Genomic DNA, 20657 nt, shown 5'->3' with positions numbered 1-20657 from the left:
AAGCTTATGGTAAGGAATTTGATGTGGAAGTGCATGGGGAGGGGGAGCATTTTTTTTTTTCCTCCAAGCATCTTATCTGGAGACAACTCTGGGCTGCATGGACCTCTGGTCAGAATTGGCATGGCACTGCTCATGTTATTATGTGGTTCCAAAAATGTCACTCTTGAACATGCAATGTTGACCACTCTGGACCAATGCCTAAATTTAGCAGCATTAAGTTTGCCCTCAACAATTCAGAGAAAATGATAATATTCATTATAAAAATGTATCCAATTTTTCTCTCCCCAAAAATTTCAAAGCTTCTGCTTGCCTTCAGCACTCATGTTAGAGAAGCAGCGTGGCTCAGTGGAAAGAGCCCAGGCTTTGGAGTCAGAGGTCATGGGTTCAAATCCCAGTTCCACCACTTGTCAGGTGTGTGACTTTGGGCAAGTCACTTCACTTCTCTGTGCCTCAGTTCCCTCATCCGTAAAATGGGGATTAAGACTGTGAGCCCCTCGGGGGATGACCTGATCACCTTGTAACCTCCCCAGCACTTAGAACAGTGCTTTGCACATAGAAAGCACTTAATAAATGCCATTATTATTATTACTATGATGTTATGCTCCTAAGCCATTTTACATTTCTCTTGTTGTTATTTCTTGCTAACAACAGAGCACAAACCAATTTCAAGCAATTTTAATAAAAATAGGCATTTCTCTTTAAGAAATAGTCTCAGAAGAGCCCATTAAATGAAACTTGAACAAATCCATGAACCCAGTATCAGTGGTTCGTATATAACAGTTTGCAATGTGTTGGCAATACTCCAGGGTGAATTAGGCAAACAGAAACAATGCTGCATTTAAGTGTTCAAAGAATGCCACCTAATATATTTTCATTTTCTTCCAAGGTTGCCTATTTAAGACAACTTCCATTTTTACTCCATTCCCAAGAAAATATTTCCACTTCATATTGCATCATAAGCAAAGAGGCAGGCGACATTATAAATAGCCCTCCATTAAACAGGCCCATTAAATTTTCAACCTTTTGTCCCACAGGAATCTCCGTATGTGATGTACAAGAAGAATCATGAACAGCTAGAAGGAAATGAGAGATATGAAGGCTATTGTGTAGACTTAGCTTATGAAATAGCCAAACATGTGGGAATAAAATACAAACTATCAATTGTTGGCGATGGGAAATATGGAGCAAGGGATCCTGAAACTAAGATCTGGAATGGCATGGTTGGGGAACTGGTCTATGGGGTAAGTTCACGTTACCAGTTTCTTATGGCAGCAAAAGTTCATTCAAGTAACCAGAGAAATAAGATGTTTTGTTTGGAAATGATTTCACAATGGATTTACTGTGCTGATTTTTATCATTTAATTTTGATCTTCAAGGGAAACCAGAATATTTCAAGAAGGAGTTTGAGAACAAGGAAAGTGAGGAGAAGCACTGGACATTTCTAATGAAAAAGTTATAATACACCTGAACCTTCTGTCTCCAAACCTATCTCCAGTGTTTATATTGGAAAAATAATAATAATGGTATTTGTTAAGAGCTTACTATGTGCCAGGCACTGTACAAAGGCTAATTAGGTTGGACAGTCCCTGTCCCACATGGGGCTCACGGTCTCAATCCCCACTATACAGATGAGACAGGCACAGAGAAGTGAAGTGACTTACCCAAGATCAAACAACAGACAAGTGGTGGAGTCAAGATTAGAACCCATGACCTTCTGACTCCCAAGCCCATGCTCTATCCACTAAACCATGGTGCTTCCTGATAAAAGTATAGATGAGTCCTGACCTTTTGAGTCCATAAGTGACAAACATACATAGTTACACTCTGGAAATTTCTGAATTTCAGTATGTTTCAGGGCCAATTAATTTACAGAAAGTGTAGCTACTAACATTCTGGCAGTCCCTGAGATGAGTCGTTCAATTTTGGCTACTACCGCCTGGAATGAACATTAGCATGGCACGTTACACTGCCCTAGAGTAACTGGAAGTGACCAGCATTGGCCCATCACATTACAACGACATAAGCACCTAATCATTCAAAAGGAAACGTGCCAAACAAAGCAAAGAGAATAAATGTCCTCCACCAAATGAAGGCAAAAGAAATGTTACCAAAGCTCAGCTGGAACATAAAAAAAAAAAAAAGAAAGAAACTAGCACATTTTCTGGCAGAGGCTTTTGACCTAGGACTCGCTTTATTCCTCCAATGACAAGTCTTTTTCCCTAGCCTAAAAACAGGGATACTTCCCCAACACCCCACCAGTATCAGAGTATTTGCCTGGCCATCGAGGGGCTTGATTCCATTGTTCTAAATTCCCAAAATACAAGATCGTATAGCATTTCTTATTTGTGATCAATCGTCTGAGGCCCAGTATTCCTTATTTACTGACAACTCAAAACACTTCAGTAGCGAGGGGCTGGATGAGACTGAGCTGAAGGGGGCTGGGCATGGGAAAAAAGGACAGAAAAGGGAAGCATCATGGTTTAAGTGGAAAGAGCAAAGGCTGGGAACTCAGAGGGCCTGGGTTGTAATCTCAGCTCTGCCACTTGCCTGTGTGACCTTGGGCAAGTCACTTAACTCCTTTGTGCCTCAGTTTACTCAACTGTAAAATGCGGATGAAATATCTGTTCTCCCTCCCATTTACACTGTGAGCCCCATTTCGGACAGGGATTAGGTCTGACCTAATTAGCTTGTACCTACCCCAGGGCTTAAAACAGTGCCTGACAAAGTATGGGTTTAACAAATACCATTTGAAATAATTACAAGTAAACAGTGGGGCAGAGGGGAGGCAAGCTTTTAATGTTTAACACAGAGACACATAATAGGCTCCGATTCATTTTGCTGGAGGGTTTCTCCCCACCATAGGCTTTTAATACATTAAAGTGGCTCTTTGATGCTTAATAAGGACTGATGACAGTGTGGTGCAGAAAAGAACGCTTTTAAAAGAACTCATCTGGTTTCCAAAATACTGCAGGGCAAATTCCATTTCTTTCCCTTCCTATAGAAGGCAATAGGCTTTCAGACTGTTCCGGTGCTGATGCCGCATTTACAAAGTCAGAAGTTGATTCTTTGGGCATCGTAAATTTCGAGGGTGGTTTTGAAAACAAAGTTCAGTGTAACACAATGAAAAGCAGCATGGCCTGGCGGAGAGAGCACAGACCTGGGGGTCTGAAGCCCTGCATTCTCAACCCAGCTCTGAAACTTGTCTGCTATGTGACCTTGGGCAGTCCACGTCACTTCACTGCTCTGAACCTCAGCTCCCTCATCTCAATCATATTAAATGAGCGCTTACTGTGTGCAGAGCACTGTACTAAGCGCTTAGGAAGTACAAGTTGGCAACATATAGAGCCAGTCCCTACCCAACAGTGGGCTCACAGTCTAGAGTCATCTCAAAAAAATGGGATTAAAACAGAGCCTCACGTGGTACACGACTGGGTTCAATCTGATTACCTCGTTCTTAATAATAATAATAATAATAATGGCATTTGTTAAGCGCTTACTATGGGCAAAACACTGTTCTAAGCGCTGAGGGGTATACACGATGATCAGGTTGTCCCACGTGGGGCTCACAGTCTCAATCCCCATTTTACAGATGAGGTAACAGGCTCAGAGAAGTTAAGTTACTTGCCCAAGGTCACACAGCAGACATGTGGCGCAGCCGGGATTCGAACCCACGACCTCTGACTCCAAAGCTCGTGCTCTTTCCACTGAGCCACCCTGTTAACCCACCGCGTAGTACACTGCCGAGGACATAATGTTTAACAAGCACTTAGTACAAGCAGTTAGTACAGTGCTCTGCACACAGTAAGCGCTCAATTCATTCATTCAATCGTATTGATTGAGCACTTACTGTGTGCGGAGTACTGTACTAAGCGCTTGGGAAATACAAGTTGGCCACATATAGAGACGGTCCCTACCCAAAAGCGGGTTTACAGTCTAGAAGGGGGAGACACACAACAAAACAATGCCTATTAACAAAATATAGTAAACATGTACAAGTAAAATAGAGTAATAAATATGTACAAACATATACAGGTGCTGTGGGAAGGGGAAGGAGGTAGGGCAGGGGGAGGGGGAAGAAGGGGAGAGGAAGGAGGAGGCTCAGCGTGGGATTGGGGGCTCAATATATACGACTGAATGAACAAACACTATTAAAAATAATTCTCCCCAAGCCAAATGGGATTTAGACTGTGAGCCCATTGTTGGGTAGGGACTGCCTCTGTTACCGAACTGTACTGTCCACGCGCTTAGTATAGTGCTCTGTACATAGTAAGTGCTCAATACGATTGAATGAAGGAATTTAAAGGCTCAAAATTCACTAGGAATGAGAGAAAGGGGGTCTTGTACTCTCCCAAGCGCTTAGTTCGGTGTTCTGCCCACAGCAAACTCACAAAATACGATGGGTTGATTGTGCCCCTGTGGGAACATGGCAGGGAGGAATGAAAACGCTGGAATGATGCCAGGGAAACCAGACGGTCAACGACAAACTCGTGCGAAACGAACAGCCTTCTTACCTGTCTCACTCCAGATTTCCCAAGGAAGTCCAAAGTCTCCAAGCCACCTAATTATTTAGCGGCCCTGAGGGGCCTTCACAAAACACCCTTAAATCCTCCACACAGGGCAAGGCCGAGTAAGCCAGAAACAGAGGGGCCTTCTGGCGGTTTTACGTTTTTGAACTCTTTGCTTCAGCACTTGCCCCCCGCCTCTTGAGCTCCTTTTTCCTGTAACCTCTTTAGGAAGGAGATTGTAAGAGAAAATATCCTCTCCCGACTATAAGAATGGGGTCTGCGAGCTCCCTTTCCCCTCAGTACGAGGCGACTGAGGCTGTAGGGTGGGGCCTTCCGGCCCCGTCTTGAGGCAGGTGAAGCTAATGGGCTAATTGAGGCCAGCCGCGTTGACTCCCACACTCTGCACCTGTGAGCTCTGTATTCACCTCCTCCCCAAGGGCTTTTAGTCTTTTTATCTTGCAGCACAGGAGAATTACCATCCCCACCCCTTATTGTTTCAGAAGCTGCCCGCTTGCTGTTTTAGTTATTCCATTTTTTTTTAAATAGTACTTGTTAAGTGCTTACCTTGTGCCAGGCACCGAACCAAGTAAGCGCTACCTCCATCTTACCTCCTTCCCTTCCCCACAGCACCTGTATATATGTTTGTACATATTTATTACTCTACTTATTTATTTATTTTACCTGTACACATCTACTCTATTTATTTTATTTTGTTAGTATGTTTGGTTTTGTTCTCTGTCTCCCCCTTTTAGACTGTGAGCCCACTGTTGGGTAGGGACTGTCTCTATATGTTGCCAACTTGTACTTCCCAAGCGCTTAGTACAGTGCTCTGCACACAGTAAGCGCTCAATAAATACGACTGATTGATTTATTGGGGTAGATGGAAGCTAATCAGGGTTGCCCCGTCCAGGTCCTACGGTCTTAGACCTCGTGGTTTTTTTTCAGATGAGGTAACTGAGGCACAGAGAAGTGAAGTGATGTGCCCTAGGTCACACAGCTGACTCCATTCCGTAAATCCCCCAAATACTGGGCTTGCTTCACCACTCAAACTGAGGATACAGGGTCTGTTGTGTGACTTTACCAAGGCACTTTGCCTCTCTATGCCTCGGTTACCTCATCTGTAAAATGAGGTAACTTGGGGGCATGGCCTGTGTCCAACCTGATTAACTTGTTTATTTACCCCAGCGATTAGTACAGTGCCTGGCATATAGTAAACACTTAAACACCTTAAACACTTAAACACTTTTAGACTGTGAGGCCACTGTTGGGTAAGGACTGCCTCTATATGTTGCCAACTTGTACTTCCCAAGCGCTTAGTACAGTGCTCTGCACACAGTAAGCGCTCAATAAATATGATTGATTGATTGATTAAATACCATTAAAAAAAATAAAAGCCTCCCTATGCAGAGCCAACCCAGCTTTTCCACTCTGCTGAGGCTAACTGGTTTCATAAATTTATTAGTTTTGACTACTCCACAAAGGAAAAAAACAAACTCTACAGTCTCCGAAATTCAGGGAAGCAGTGTGGCCTCGTGGATAGAGCAGGAATCTGGGTGTCAAAAGGACCTCGGCTCTTATCCTGATTCTGCCACTTGTCTGTTGTGTGACCTTGGACATGTCACTTCTCTGTGCCTCAATTACCTCATCTGTAAAATAGGGATTAATGTTGTGAGCCCCACTTGGGACAAACTGGGTCAAACCTGATTAGCTTACCCAAGCACTTAGTTAAGTGCCTGGCACATTAGTAAGCACTTGAAAAATATCATTAAAAAAATTATCCCCAGGCAAAGTACTAATTAGATAGTCAAAAATCACTGAGGAAAAGAAAAAAGGTGCGTGTTTTCCTGAAGAATACAGACTTCCATAATAGCACCTGTGCTTTTAAAAGTGCTCATTCATTCATTCATTCAATCATATTTATTAACTGCTTACTGTGTGCAGAGCATTGTACTAAGCACGTGGGAGAGTACAATACAACAATAAACAGATACATTCCCTGCCCACATCCCCATCTTCTAAAGTTGGCAACCAGCTGACACTGGTTCCCATAATCTGTTGTTCCATTTTTGGATTCTCAGGAACCAGATCAGGTATGCAGTTGCTAATGTCCTGTGCCTAGGAGTTATCTTGTGTATCATTTCATACAAACAGGGACCTCTTTTTTAAAAAAAATAGGACTTGTTAGGCACATTGTGAAATGCACTGTTCAAGATACAAGATAACCAGATTGGACACAGACCCTGTCCCACATGGGGCTCACAGTCTAAAATGGAGGGAAGATGATAAAATCCCCATTTTACAGATGAGTGAGAGGCACAGAGAAGTGAAGTGACTTCCCCAAGACCACAAAGCCGACAAGTGGCAGAGTCAGGATGAGAGCTCAGGTCTTCTGACCCCTGGAGCTTATGCTTTATCCATTAGGCCATGCTCTTTCTCTGCCTTTTCCTGGATGCTTAGATAGCTTTATTTTTTCTCTGTCAAAGCGAATATTGTGAAATCTCTACTCTCCTGAAGAAGGGCTGCCTTTTTGTGGAAACCTAAACTTGGGAGCAACTCCAAAATCTGTTTAAGGGTTGTTTTGCATCCTTCCACCCCCTCACCCCCCAATTAGTAAGAAAAACAAAAAAGGTGGGGGGGGGGGGGCAGATTTTCTTAGCATTACTAAACTGAACTGGGTTTCCAACCTTTTAAACTTATAACATAGGCTTCCTTCTCAACATAAGAGAAACAGCGTGGCTTAGTGGAAAAAGCAGGGACTTGGGAGTCAGAGGACATGGGTTCTAATCCTGACTCCCCAACTTTCATTCATTCATTCAATCGTATTTATTGAGCGCTTACTGTGTGCAGAGCACTGTACTAAGCACTTGGGAACAACATGTCGGCAACATGTGTAGACGGTCCCTCCCCAACAATGGGCTCACAGTCTCGTCTGCTGTGTGACCTTGGGCAAGTCACTTAACTTCTCTGTGCCTCAATTACCTCACCTGTAAAATGGGAATTAAGACTGTGAGCCCCACATGGGACAACCTGATTATCTTGTATCTACCCCAGAGTTTAGAACAGTGCTTGGCACATGGTAAACAGTTAATAAATACCATTATTATTATTATTATACTAAGATGGTTGAAATTGGATCACACTGGTGAGCTTCTTCAGATGGTGCTGTGCTTTGTGTTGAACCCCCCAAATGGCTGTTGCTGCTCATTTGAAAATTTCTCAAAAAAAAACAACCAAATTATCTCATAGGATAACTAAAGTTTAGAATTCCAACCTCAGAGTTAAAACTGCCCAACTTAAAAATAAAAATCTTTGTGTTCCACTTCAACATACAACAGTCCATCCTAAAGTCTTTCCAAAACCAGTAAAATATTCTGAATAATTTGCTTAAATTGTATTCATAAGGTTTTGAGCTAAGAAGTTAATAGGTTATCTCATTATTAAGCCTTAGTTTCCATGTTGTAAAGAATCAATTTTAAAACAAAAGTAACGATAACTGGAAAATTGAAATAGTTGTCCCTAAGATCTGGTAATTATGGGAACTTGATAGTTTATGCAGGAAAACCAGCTTCCAAATCCTATTTTTGCAAGATTAATATAAAAAGATGCTTAAGGTAGTCTAGTAATTAATCAATCCACTAATTACACAAAACATTCCTCACATATTTATTCTATTGATCCAATTGATGTGTTTCATAGAGTTCACACTGATATTTACCATCTGAAAATTCAGGTTTCAAAATGAATTCATAAAGCATTCCAATAACAATTTTCCACTTGATATTGCCTAACTTTCTTAGAGAAGCAGCGTGGCTTAGTGGAAAGAGCACAGGCTTGGGAGTCAGAGATCGTGGGTTCTAATTCCTGTCTGCCACTTGTCTGCTGTGTGACTTTGGGCAAGTCACTTCACTTCTCTGTGCCTCCGTTACCTCATCTGTAAAATGGGGATTAAGACTGTGAGCCTCATGTGGGACAACTTGATCCCAGGTTGTTTCTATCCCAGTGCTTAGAACAGTGCTTGGCACACAGTATGCAATTACCAAATACGATAATTATCATTATTACTATTGATTATCTGTACATTCGGGGTTTGCTTCACCATGTTTACACAATCAGTCCTAGCATGGGTCTACAAATACAAAATATCCTACAGAATACACAAAATATCTAGACAATTATGGCTTAAAAGTACACCTTAATTTTATACTTTAGCCAGCTATTTCAAGAACACACTTCATCTGTTGGACATAACTGGATAATTTAGCCTAAAGTTTACTAATAGGACTTAATTATTCAGATAATTTTCAGGTGTAGATGAAGCTCAAGTGCTTTCAGATCACTGAGAATAGTTAGCCTCCCAAATAATAATAATAAAAATGGTACTTGTTAAGCTCTTATTATGTGCCAAGCACTGTTCTAAATGCTGGGGGGAGGGGGATACAAGGTAATCAGGTTGTCCCAGGTGGGGCTCACAGTCTTTATCCCCATTTTACAGATGAGGTAACTGAGGCCCAGAGAAGTGAAGTGACTTGCCCAAAGCCACACAGCAGACAAGGGGCACAGCAGGAATTAGAACCCATGACCTCTGACTCCCAAGCCCGTGCTCTTTCCACTGAGCCACGCTGCTTCTCATATCAAGTGTTCTTGGGAAAGAAAATATCCTTTATATATTTAGGGAAAGCTCATAAGAGTCATAAGCACAACAATTATAATTGTGGTATTTGTTAAGCATTTGCAGAGTGCCAAACACTATACTAAGCACTGGGGTAGTAGAAGAAAATCAGATTGGACACAATCCCTGTACCACGTGGAGCTCCCAGTCTTAATCCCCATTTTACAGATGTGGTAACTGAGGCACAGAGAAGTTAAGTGGGCAGGAGAACAGAAAAATGAAATGACTTGCCCATGGTTACACAGCAGACAAGTGGCGGTGCTGGGATTAGAACCCAGGTCCTCTGGCTCCCAGGCCTGTGATCTATCCACTAGGCCATGCTATTTCTAATTATCAAGATGCTACCATAAACTTTAGTTTATAGTCCAGAACAAATTAAAATATTAATAACTGTGGTATTTGTTAAGCATTTACCATTAATGTCTGTCTCCCTCTCTAGACTATAAGGTTGTTGTGGGCAGAGAATGTGTCTACCAATTCTTTTGTTTAGTAATAATAAATGATAGCACTTATTAAGCACTTACTATGTGCAAAGCACTGTTCTAAGTGCTGGGGAGGTTATAAGGTGATGAGGTTGTCCCACGGGGGGCTCACAGTCTTCATCCCCATTTTACAGATGAGGGAACTGAGGCCCAGAGAAGTTAAGTGACTTGCCCAAAGTCACACGGCTGACAAGCGGCAGAGCAGGGATTTGAACCCATGACCTCTGACTCCAAAGCCCGGACTCTTTCCACTGAGCCAAGCTGTACCAGTGCTTTAGTACAATGTTCTGCATACAGAAACACTCAATAAACGCCATTGATGATGATGTGCCAAGAGCCGGGGCAAACACAATATGATATAATCAGTTCAGACCCATTCTCGATTCTCCATGGGGTTCCCAGTTTAAGGGGGAGGGAGAACATCCCCAATTTACAGTTGAGGAAACTGAGGTCCAGAGAAAGTCACACACAGCTGGCAAATAACAGCCAGGATTAGAAACCATGTCTCCTGTCTCCCAGTAGGCCACACTTCTGGGAATCCCATTCATTTTCTTCAAAGGATATGATCATGTTATCTAAGTCAAAGGTGAAATGCCAGTAATTCATTTTTCCAACCACCAAAACAACAATGCCCTGGTCCATTGAATTCTGCAAACGAACACACAGCCAAAATGCAGCATGCGTAATTCTACCTATTTATAATCTGCTATTAAGTTAAAACTAAACAACTCTTCATCACCACTGCCCTACATAATTGTGATTTATCTTTAATTAATAATAATAATAATAATAATAAAAATAATAATAATAATAATAATGACATTTATTAAGCACTTAGTATGTGCAAAGCACTGTTCTAAGCCCTGGGGAGGTTACAAGGTGATCAGATTTTCCCATGGGGGGTTCACAGTTTTAATCCCCATTTTACAGATGAGGTAACTGAGACCCAGAGAAGTTAAGTGACTTGCCCAAAGTCACACAGCTGACAATTGGCGGAGCCGGGATTTGAACCCATGACCTCTGACTCCAAAGCACGGGCTCTTTCCACTGAGCCACACTGCTTCTCTTCTGCTTCTCTTATTAGAAATTCATTTTCATGGAAAAATATTATAAACTGTGCACAAAACCTGATCACGTCCTGTGTCGCACCTACCGCCTTTCTGTGATTCCCTAAGTGCTGACTACTGTTAACATTAGTATAATTTACCCTGTAATGATTTTGTTCGGATAAATACTGTATTAAGGAGGGCATCAAATAAAAGTAAAATGTAAATTTTCTTTTGAAAAGACTTTTATCTGAGACTAATATTTTTATTCAACCATGATTCTTGTTATTTCTGCAGTCCTGTTTAAATGCAGGATTTCAAGTATATTTTTCTGAAAATGGGAAAATTGTCTAACTTGGAACCAAATGTGACTCTATGTGTCCCCATTGAAATAGCAATTTTAGGTGAAACTTGTCTTCTGCAGTCTCACCGAAGAAAGGCAGTCCGTTTCCCTGGAATTGTAACAATTCTAAATTTGGGCTATTTTCAATTGGAAGAGTATTGAAAATGGATTTTAGAAAATAAGGAACCAAACTTCCGCTATCCTTTTATGTTCACGTCTCCTCCCACATCACCTGGAATTAAACATTCATGCCTTAAATTCTAGCTACTGACTTTATTCTGGGAATTTAGAAACCCCCCCCAAAAAAAATCAGAGGTCATTATAAAGTCCAAGCGTTCTTAAGTAAGGACTTTAACAACAGAGGTAAAAATTAAGCAGTCATTATCTGCATTCAGGTAGTGGACTAGACAGAGGGTCTTTGGCAACTGCCCAAGAGAGTTTATAGTGAATAGTCATGAAGGAAAGTAATATTTTATGTAGGCGTCCCTAATATCTCTGAGTGCTTTACAAGCATTATAATCATATAATAACAATAATAATAATTATTACAGCACTTATGATTGTAATAATAATACAATTATTATTACAGTTATTTCCAGCACAGCACTACTGTGACTGTGCTGGAAATAACTGCATCACAGTGAAAAAAAAAACCAAAAAAAAAATCTGAATGGCTCTCCATTTTTCACTGTAGGCCAGTGTGAACTCAAATTGGTTCCATTTGAGGTCTCTTAAGACCTTTGACCTGCTATAAATGAAGACTTCAAAATTGTGGGGTGAGATTGGGCCTGGCTGGGGAATTGGTTCAATTTGAGGTCTCTTTAAGACCTTTGACCTGCTATAAATGCAGGCAACTTCTGATGGCAAGGATTCCCAAAACCGTGTTCAAGGATTCCCAAAAATGAGTTCAATTCTAGGAAACCCCTAGGTCCCATTTTTTTTATGGTTTCTTTTAAAGCGCTTAGTATGTGTCAGAAACAGTACTACATAATGGGTTAGATACAGGTTGGACAAAGTCCATGTCCCACATGAGGCTCACAGTCTTAATCCCCACTTTACAGATGTGGCAAGTGAGGCACAGAGAAGTTGTGATTTTCCCAAGGTAACACAGCAGATAAGTGGAGGAGCCGGGATTAGAACCCAGGTCCTTCTGACACTCAGACCCATGTTATTTTCACTAGGCCATGCCGCTTCTCTAACTAGGCCGGCTTCAACTCTGAGCAAATCAGAAGCCCCATGGTCATCCAGATCAGTCCACCTGCCTCTAGATTCAGGTAGTCATCACAGATCCAAATCTATCCTCCAGGCTGCCCCACTATTACTATGCCAGAACCTTTTTAGAACTGGAAAGAACATGCACCCTATTCACAGATGGGAAAACTGAAGTTCCAAAAAGTCACATGGCTTGCCCAAGGTGAAGACTCACTTGACGATGTGAATCACGCCAGAGATCGGACTGTTTCGAAAGCTCATTTAAGCATCATTTGTCGAGGAATAAGCATTGCAAGATGAAATTCTGCAATTTGAGAAGTGATCTTTAGACATGTAGATATTTGGTGCCATCTTTTATTATTACTATTATTACTGTTATTTACTATTATTAATGATAACAGTATTTCTTAAGCACTTAATATGTGCTACGCACTGTACAAAGCACTCAAAAACCTTTCTCTTCAACACACAAATGTAGTAAAGCCGGCTTCTGTGATCCAGTAGAATTTTTAAAAAGTAAAAAAAAAAAAAGTGGGGGCTGAAAGAGAAAGAAAATGTTCATTTGGTTGGACTCTTGTCCCTGGAAAACAGAGACATCTGCACAATGGTGTTCAGTTACAGTGACACGCTGAAAGCAAAACGCAGCAGATTTTTAGGGAGAATATTTAGCTTTCAGAGTACTTTGTACCCACTCCTTGAAGTCTGTAAAAAACAAAGATGACCAGGATTCATAGCAGAAACCTTGCCTGACCACTCCACCTAATCATAATGCTTCACACTTCTATATTAATAATTGTTACTGTGGTGCTTACTAAGCATTTTCCATCTGCTAAGTGCTGTGAGGAAGACTTAATATTCAGAAATATTGGCCCAGGAATTTTAGACATCCATTTGTCCAGTGTAAGACCATTCCAATTAATATATTCTTACCTTGAACAAGATAGCAACCATGTGTCTTGAGAAAGGCTGTGGCAGGACTGTAGACACAACCAACTATGGAAGAACCTCATACACAAACCACAGAGGGAGGACTATTTATATATCCATAGGTGAAAAATCATCACTGTAGAATTTGTTAGATGTTTACTATGTGCCAAGCACTGTACTAAGATCTGGGATAGATACGGGTTAATCAGGTCAGGCAGAGTCCCTGTCCCACAGGGGCTCTCAGCCGAAATGGAAAAGAAAACAGGTATTAAATCCCCATTTTACAGATAAAGGAACTGAGGCACAAATTAATTAAATGACCTTCCCAAAGTCACACAGCACCCAACTCCGCAACCTGATGGCTGTGGCACCTGAGGTAAGTCACTTAACTTCTTGGTGCCTCAGTTTCCTCATCTGTAAGGTGAATTTCAAATGACCGTTCTCCCTTCCTGCCCCTTAAGCAGTGAGCCCCATCTGGGACAGGGACTGTGTCTGATCCGACTGTATTGCATCTACCCCGGTGACTAATATACTACTTGGCACATAGTCAACCCTTAAGAAATACCACAATTATCAATGCCAGGCCTATCTCCCCACCATTGGAATTCAGCTCTCTCAACAGACATCTCTCCAAGCATGCTTGGAAAAAGCATTTAAGTACTGTATCTAGTATCTCATAGTTGGCGTTCAAATTGTCTTCAGAGGAGCCGATCCAAAAGATCAAAAGGGGTTAATGGGACAGGTGAGAGTTGTTTTATCAGACCAGCAGTCTCTATTCTATATTCCTTTTGCAAATTACTCTTCCAAGGTCACTTTTCAGCTCGGCCAGATTCCCATTTCATGCCCTTTCATGCCCTTACTCAAAATCCAGATTTACCCCTGAATCCCTGAGCAATTAATCAATGGCCTGGACTAAGCGCTTGGGGGAGTACAATACAAAGAGTCGATAGGCCTGATCCCTGCCCTTTCCAACAGAAAAGAACAAAACCAGCTGTGTCTGGCAGAATACCTTTAAAGGATACACTTAAGGCATAATGATCTGAGTAATCGGGGGCTTTCCATTTCTTTTGCAATGGTTTCTTGCCTGGCAGAAAACTGACTGAACTGTTGTCTCTAAGTCGTATGTTTTCTTGATTTTCAGAGAGCAGATATAGCTGTTGCCCCACTCACCATAACACTGGTTCGGGAAGAAGTCATAGACTTTTCAAAACCCTTTATGAGTCTGGGCATCTCCATCATGATAAAGAAGCCTCAGAAATCCAAACCTGGCGTGTTCTCATTTCTGGATCCTTTGGCTTATGAGATTTGGATGTGTATAGTCTTTGCTTATATTGGCGTCAGCGTAGTGCTTTTCCTAGTCAGCCGATTCAGCCCCTATGAGTGGCACTTGGAAGACAACAACGAAGAACCTCGAGACCCTCAGAACCCACCCGATCCTCCAAATGAATTTGGAATATTTAACAGCCTTTGGTTTTCCCTGGGTGCCTTTATGCAGCAAGGATGCGATATTTCCCCAAGGTTTGTTTTCCGATCACCTCATTACCTTGTTGCATTTTATGGTCATTCAACTGCCCTGCCATGGTGCATATATGTTACACTCATGAACATTTCGATTCCAAATTGATTTCATTTAACCTTCCATCTAGTGCTGAGTTTCATCACTGAACTATTCTGCGTGCTGGTTATCCATAAAGCCAGAGCAGGGGTAGCATTTTCTCTGCTGCTATCCATTCATTTCTGCCATAACTTATATATGCCATGTCGAGACTGTAAAATGCATAAGGTTCGTCATTTTTCACAATGCTTGGAGGTTTACCGTGTTTTTGCTGCATATCTCATTTTACGGTCATCTGCTTGGTGTGTATAACATCTAAGTGCAGCTATGCAGCATAATAACTTTTGGTTTGAAAACCATCTTCAACAGCACTTTAACTTGTATGAGCCATGGCTCATACAAATCTTCCCCATTTTTCTTAAGGTTCTGGTTCCATTTTCTCATCATCTTCTCATTTAGACAAGTCACCGCCACTTGCTTCATTCACTCCCATCTCTAAGTGCTCTTCTTGAAGTTATGTGTGTCATTTCGTGAATTTGGACTCAATTTGACATTGTAATTGGATGTGCCAATTTTCTTAAAACAGACTTTACATAAAGAATAGTCAGCTAATGAAATTTATTTGGATATGAATGGCAATTCAGTGTTAAAACTCAACCCAATACGGTCATTAAGACTGAGTACCTTAGCTTTTAAATGAGGCTATAGTTAGGATCTTTGCACTGGCTCTGAACCTTATGAACTGGATTGTTTAAAGGACATTTGTTTTCTTTATTTGTTTAACAAAATAAGCTCCCTAATAAATTTTTTCTTTGAGATGGACTGATCCACTGCCAGTGATAAATGGCACAGCTTTTTAATTTTTGAAGTGATGTTTTTGATTCAGGTCATATGTAGGTTAGGAACATACATAACACTCAAGAGGCTCCTATGCAGAGTACTGATTTGTCAGCCTTAATGATGACAGTAGTTCTATCTGCATTTTCCCACCTCACAGGCTCTTGAATGTACAATTACTACCTCTGCGATCCCTGTTCTCTACCATATAAACAAACCCTACTCAAGAACATCCAACTTCTCTGTTTTTGTGGCCTGCCAGATAGATTCACAAAGCCTTTCTTTGTTTTATTGCACCTCATAGTCCACATAGACACTGCTACACCAGCTAATAGGATATCAGCTCATCACTTTCATGTTAATATGCAAATACAACTTGATTAAACTTAATGTTTAAAAAAAATAGGAGAATTTGAATGGCAGAGCTCTAGATAACCTCCAGGAATGTTAAAGAAATTGATTTTCCTCCAATCTGTGTATAAACTAATGACTAAAATAAGGGGTGTTTTAAGAGACAATATCATTCCCCAAAGAAATAGCTGAATTTCTGCTGTTTGTTTTGATCTTTTCCTCATGTTTAAGCACAGCTTTTGTGATTCAGCTTTCCAAGCTAAATTGTTCCTTTTTCCCCGGCAGTTAAGGATAATAAGCCGAGACAGCATTTAAAATGCTGTTGACCATGTGTTTACCAAAATTAAAGGACCGGGAAATAAGCCCAGAGACATCCCATGGAAAGCAGTAGGCATTATTCTGTTTCCATTGGGCAAGGTTTCTGACAGGAAATGGAAGCCCAGAGACTTTTCCTGGGAAAGTGATGTGACCTTCTGACAATTTAAAAGAATCCCTGGTAAAATACCATCCAAGGACCACAGAACCTGAACTTTGTTGTCCCTGCAAAGTGACACCAAAGTCTGGGTGGGAGGGTGGGAGGGTGTGGAGGAGAAGGGCAAGTGTCACTGTAGGTTTTTTTCTGTTTGTTTCTTTTCCCCCCTCCAAGTATAGCTGTTCACAACTTTTTTCCTAAACCTTTAAAGTTGTTTCTCTGGCAGTTGTGGAATAGTTAATTTAAAAGATTAATTCCAGAATGGCCTGTTCCTTCCCTTCCCTCCACAATATCCACAAGTACCTGGCCATCCAAGGTCCGGGATGCTGCTCCCCCTGGCAAGGGAACTGGGGTTGCCCTACTCTGAAAATGCAAGGAGTTGGGTCGGTTTAGAGCAGCAGGAAAAAGACAAATAAAAGAGTAACAATGGTTAAAATACTAATTATAATGTTCCTCCTCATAGGGATTTTACTCCTTAGAATCAGTTACAAAACCGATTTCAATTTGGGTAAGCTACGATTCCATGACACGACATTTGGGAAGGGAATTTAAAGTTCAAACAAGCATGGGCATTAGTTTAAGCGGGAACTTATTTTACTCTTTGAAAAATCTCATTCAAAAGATTGCTTCAAAACAATGTGTTCTGCCATTGGGAGAAAAATTTTCTCTCTAAAAGCTTCTTGATGAGGCCCGGGCCGTCAGGTTGGCACCCTGCCTTCTCCTTATTGCCTTTCCTGTTCTAGCTCTTGGTGGACAAAGGAAATGGAGATTATAGAAAACCTATGAGAACAAATAACAGAGCCAGATTAAAAAGAACTTTATTTAGAGAAGCAGCAGGGCTTAGTGGAAAGCACAGGGGCCTGGGAATCAGAGGACCTGGATTGTAATCCCGCCTCTGCCATTTACCTGCTGTGTGACCTTGGGCAAGTCACTTTACTTCTATGCGCCTCAGTCCCCTCATCTGCAAAATGGGGATTCAATACCTGTTCTCGCTCCTACTTAGACCGTCCTGTATCTGCCCGAGCGCTTCGTACAGTGCTTGGCACATAGTAAGAGCTTAAGAAATATCACAATTATCACAGGCACAGCAGAGGAAGCCAGGGACCAAGAGTCCCTTTCCTGACACTACTGGGACTATATTTAGTCAGAGCAATGGAAAGGAGAGGGTATTGGAAAGGACGTCGTATCCGTAAGTTCTTGGTGAGCCCAATTGGGGTGTGCTTTTTTGGCCTGCACAAAATATACAATATAGCTTGGAAATCCTGGCCTTGAGTATACAAGACTGGAGTGGTCATTAGCACTGCCCTACAATCTACTTTTTAATAGGAAGAAATGCCCTAAAATGATAAAATTGAAAATGGTTTTCATTAAGCATGCTAAGCACTGGGGTAGATACAGGATAAACAGATCAGACACAGTCCCTGTCCCACCTGGAGCTCACAGCCTAAGCAGGAGGGAGAACAAATCAACATGGCCTAGTGGATAGAGAAACGGTCCCGGGAGCCAAAAGGACTAGGGTTCTGAGTCCCGGCTCCACCATTTGACTGCTGTGACCTTGGACGTGTCACTTCTCTGTGCCTCATTTACCTCAGCCATAAAATGGGGATTAAGACTGTGAACCCCACGTGGGACCAGGGACTGTGTCCAACCTGACTAGCTTGTATCTACCCCAGTGATTGGTACAGTGCCTGGCATGAAGTAAGCACTTAACAAATACCATTTTAAAAAGTATTCCACCCCTATTTTACAGGTGAGGAAACTGAGGCTGAGCTAAGTTGAGTTGCCCACGGTCACACAGCAGGCAGGTGGCGGGGCCTGGTTCAGAACCAGGTTTCTGGGTGCTCTGTCCACTAGGCCATGCTGTTTCTCTAAATTGTATTTGGAAACTCCATTGCACTCTGGCAAGGACACATATCTCATATGATATTTTGACTGGATTACCAGCCCTTCAATAGTTTACTGACACATCAAAAGCATGCATCTTTTCCAAATTTTCAAACTGCTTTCTTTGAAAATGTACCAGTGGTCTGCCAGACCACTGGGCAGCCTACAGTCTGGTTTTGTGCTTCTTGACATAGGCTCCTTCTGTCGCTTTTGGATAGAATCACAAGGACGTCTAATAGTCCTCTGGATTGCTTGGGGGACAATCCTCTGAGGCTATGTCCTACAGTGTCTTTTTGAAACAGAAGCACGGCTACTATCTAGTCTTTCATCTAGTTAGAAAGTGTAGTTTAGCATGAATCAGATAAAAGCTACTTATCTGTGTATACCTCAGTCCTGCAGGAAATCAGCATTTTGTTCCATCTGTACTGTTCTGCTATCACAGGGCACTGTGTTTTCAAAGTGGTAAAGTAAATACTGAAGGCTTGTTTGCATTTGATTACACTCAAATTAGCCTTGTTTTTTAATGGGGAACTTTTATAAGAAGCAATGAAAAGTAACACAAAAGACAATGCATTTTATGCTCTCTTCGAGCAGCATCTTTTCCTCCTATGATCTATTATCAGGGTCTTTTCATCCTGCTGTGAATTCATTTTGAAGGAAAAGCACATGGAGGTAATAAATTGATGATGCTTCTATTGTAAAGATTTCACAAGTTTTGTGGCTTTAAGTCAGAATTTTTCACACTCTGTGAAACAGCTACTTATTTCCATCAGGAAAAACTATAAGAGGCAACCATTGATTCTACTGTTTTTTAAATACATCATCTAGACATAGCACTGAGTACAGTAACAAAACCGTAATGCACACTTTTATGAGAGAACAGAATTGCATGGAGTCTGTGCAAGACAAAATCAGTTTTGCAATTCAGGTTTTGATCGTTTTATTACTCCAAAAGTGCAGATTTACACATTAATTTATGTGAAGATGGCAAGATAGCGTATCTCACTTTTGTAGCTCACAAAATTCATTTTGTGATTAAATGGAAAATACTGGTTTCTTGTGGATACAGAAAATTTTGTCTACAATATGTTGGAGAGTGAATATTTTGCAATATTTTAAATGTTTGTTTTGTTCTTTTTACTAATTTGCTTTCATTTAACTCCATGCTTCCTCTTAAATCTCTTCAAAAGGTATGATGGTTTAATCTTTATACCCACTCACCTTTCCATCATTTACACTAAACGTGTGACCATTCAATAGTCATTTCATTATCCTAACCAAAACTTTGTGTGAAACAAACACTATACAGTTGGTAGACTGATTAAGGAAAAACTACATTTTTAGAAAATAGTGTGTTTTGCGGCACAATTTTAAAGCTGGGTTTGAAATAGAAGGGATGGGGCGAGCTGGCCCACAAAAGTCACTTGGTGTTTATCTTCCAATTGAAATGTGCCCATAATAGCTGCATCTACACCAGCAATTGGAGCAAAGTGCTAAAAATGTGCAGCTGTGAATATAAACACTCAGCTCTTCTCTTTTTCCCCAGCTTTGTGATTCACAAAAGGAATTCATATTCATATCGAATATGCCCAGATTATGAAAGTGAGTCTGTACCCAGATGCACATGCATAGAGGATGGTTCTTGAGAGGACACACATCAGCTTTAAAGTGAAAGTGGGGAACCCAACTGAAGAACTGCATCTAATGCAGATCGCGCTGGAAGATTCACTGCACTGACTCCCGATTTAGCTGAAAATTTACAACTGAAAGATATGCTTGAAATTAGCATCTCCTTTCTCTTGCCAGGGCCTCAAAAATCCATATTTGAAAAGATACTCAGCCCAAAAACCTGCTTATGCACCACATTTGAATGGTAGTATAGAACAGGCATGATCACTGTAGACAGAAAACATGAGGGCAAATTCCATTAGTTGATTCTCACCCCACATTTCAAGCAGATAACACAATTTACCAAAGGTAAATCATATATCTGGGGTTCCCAGGAGCAGACTTTTGACCATTCAAGATTACATTTTAACTCCTGCATCTGTTCTCCTCATAATCTAAATAAAACCCTATTAAAGCTAATGAGGCTTTTGCCCACATACCAAGTGATGATTAGGAAGTCTTATTTCATTAACAAAGCACATTTCGGGTTTATATAACTTCAAGCCATATTTCTCTGCTAGACACTAAAGACAACTGTAACCACCATCAACTACCTATTATTGTCAATATTCTTTTATCAGCACTTCTTCCCTCCTGTCTGAATGAGACCTAGGTATACGGTTTGGAAGGTGCAAAGTAATAAAAAGGAAACGTTTCTTAGCATTTCCTACAATTCATCCTTTCCAAAAACAGAATATTCCTCTCT

At 41.1% G+C, this 20657-nt stretch overlaps 1 protein-coding gene across 1 annotated transcript in view; it reads left to right on the top strand.

Annotated features, from left to right (window-relative positions):
* GRIA3 (glutamate ionotropic receptor AMPA type subunit 3) overlaps positions 1 to 20657 on the top strand; it is a 115146-nt gene that overhangs the window by 29802 nt on the left and 64687 nt on the right. Inside the window, exons 7-8 of the mRNA XM_038747703.1 lie at positions 1035 to 1241; positions 14326 to 14702. Coding sequence (XP_038603631.1) covers positions 1035 to 1241; positions 14326 to 14702 — 584 coding nt within the window. The remainder of the gene's footprint in view (positions 1 to 1034; positions 1242 to 14325; positions 14703 to 20657) is intronic.

Source organism: Tachyglossus aculeatus, chromosome 6 (genome assembly GCF_015852505.1).
Source record: "Tachyglossus aculeatus isolate mTacAcu1 chromosome 6, mTacAcu1.pri, whole genome shotgun sequence".
Lineage (NCBI taxonomy): Eukaryota > Metazoa > Chordata > Mammalia > Monotremata > Tachyglossidae > Tachyglossus > Tachyglossus aculeatus.
This window is presented reverse-complemented; position numbering and strand designations above follow the sequence as displayed.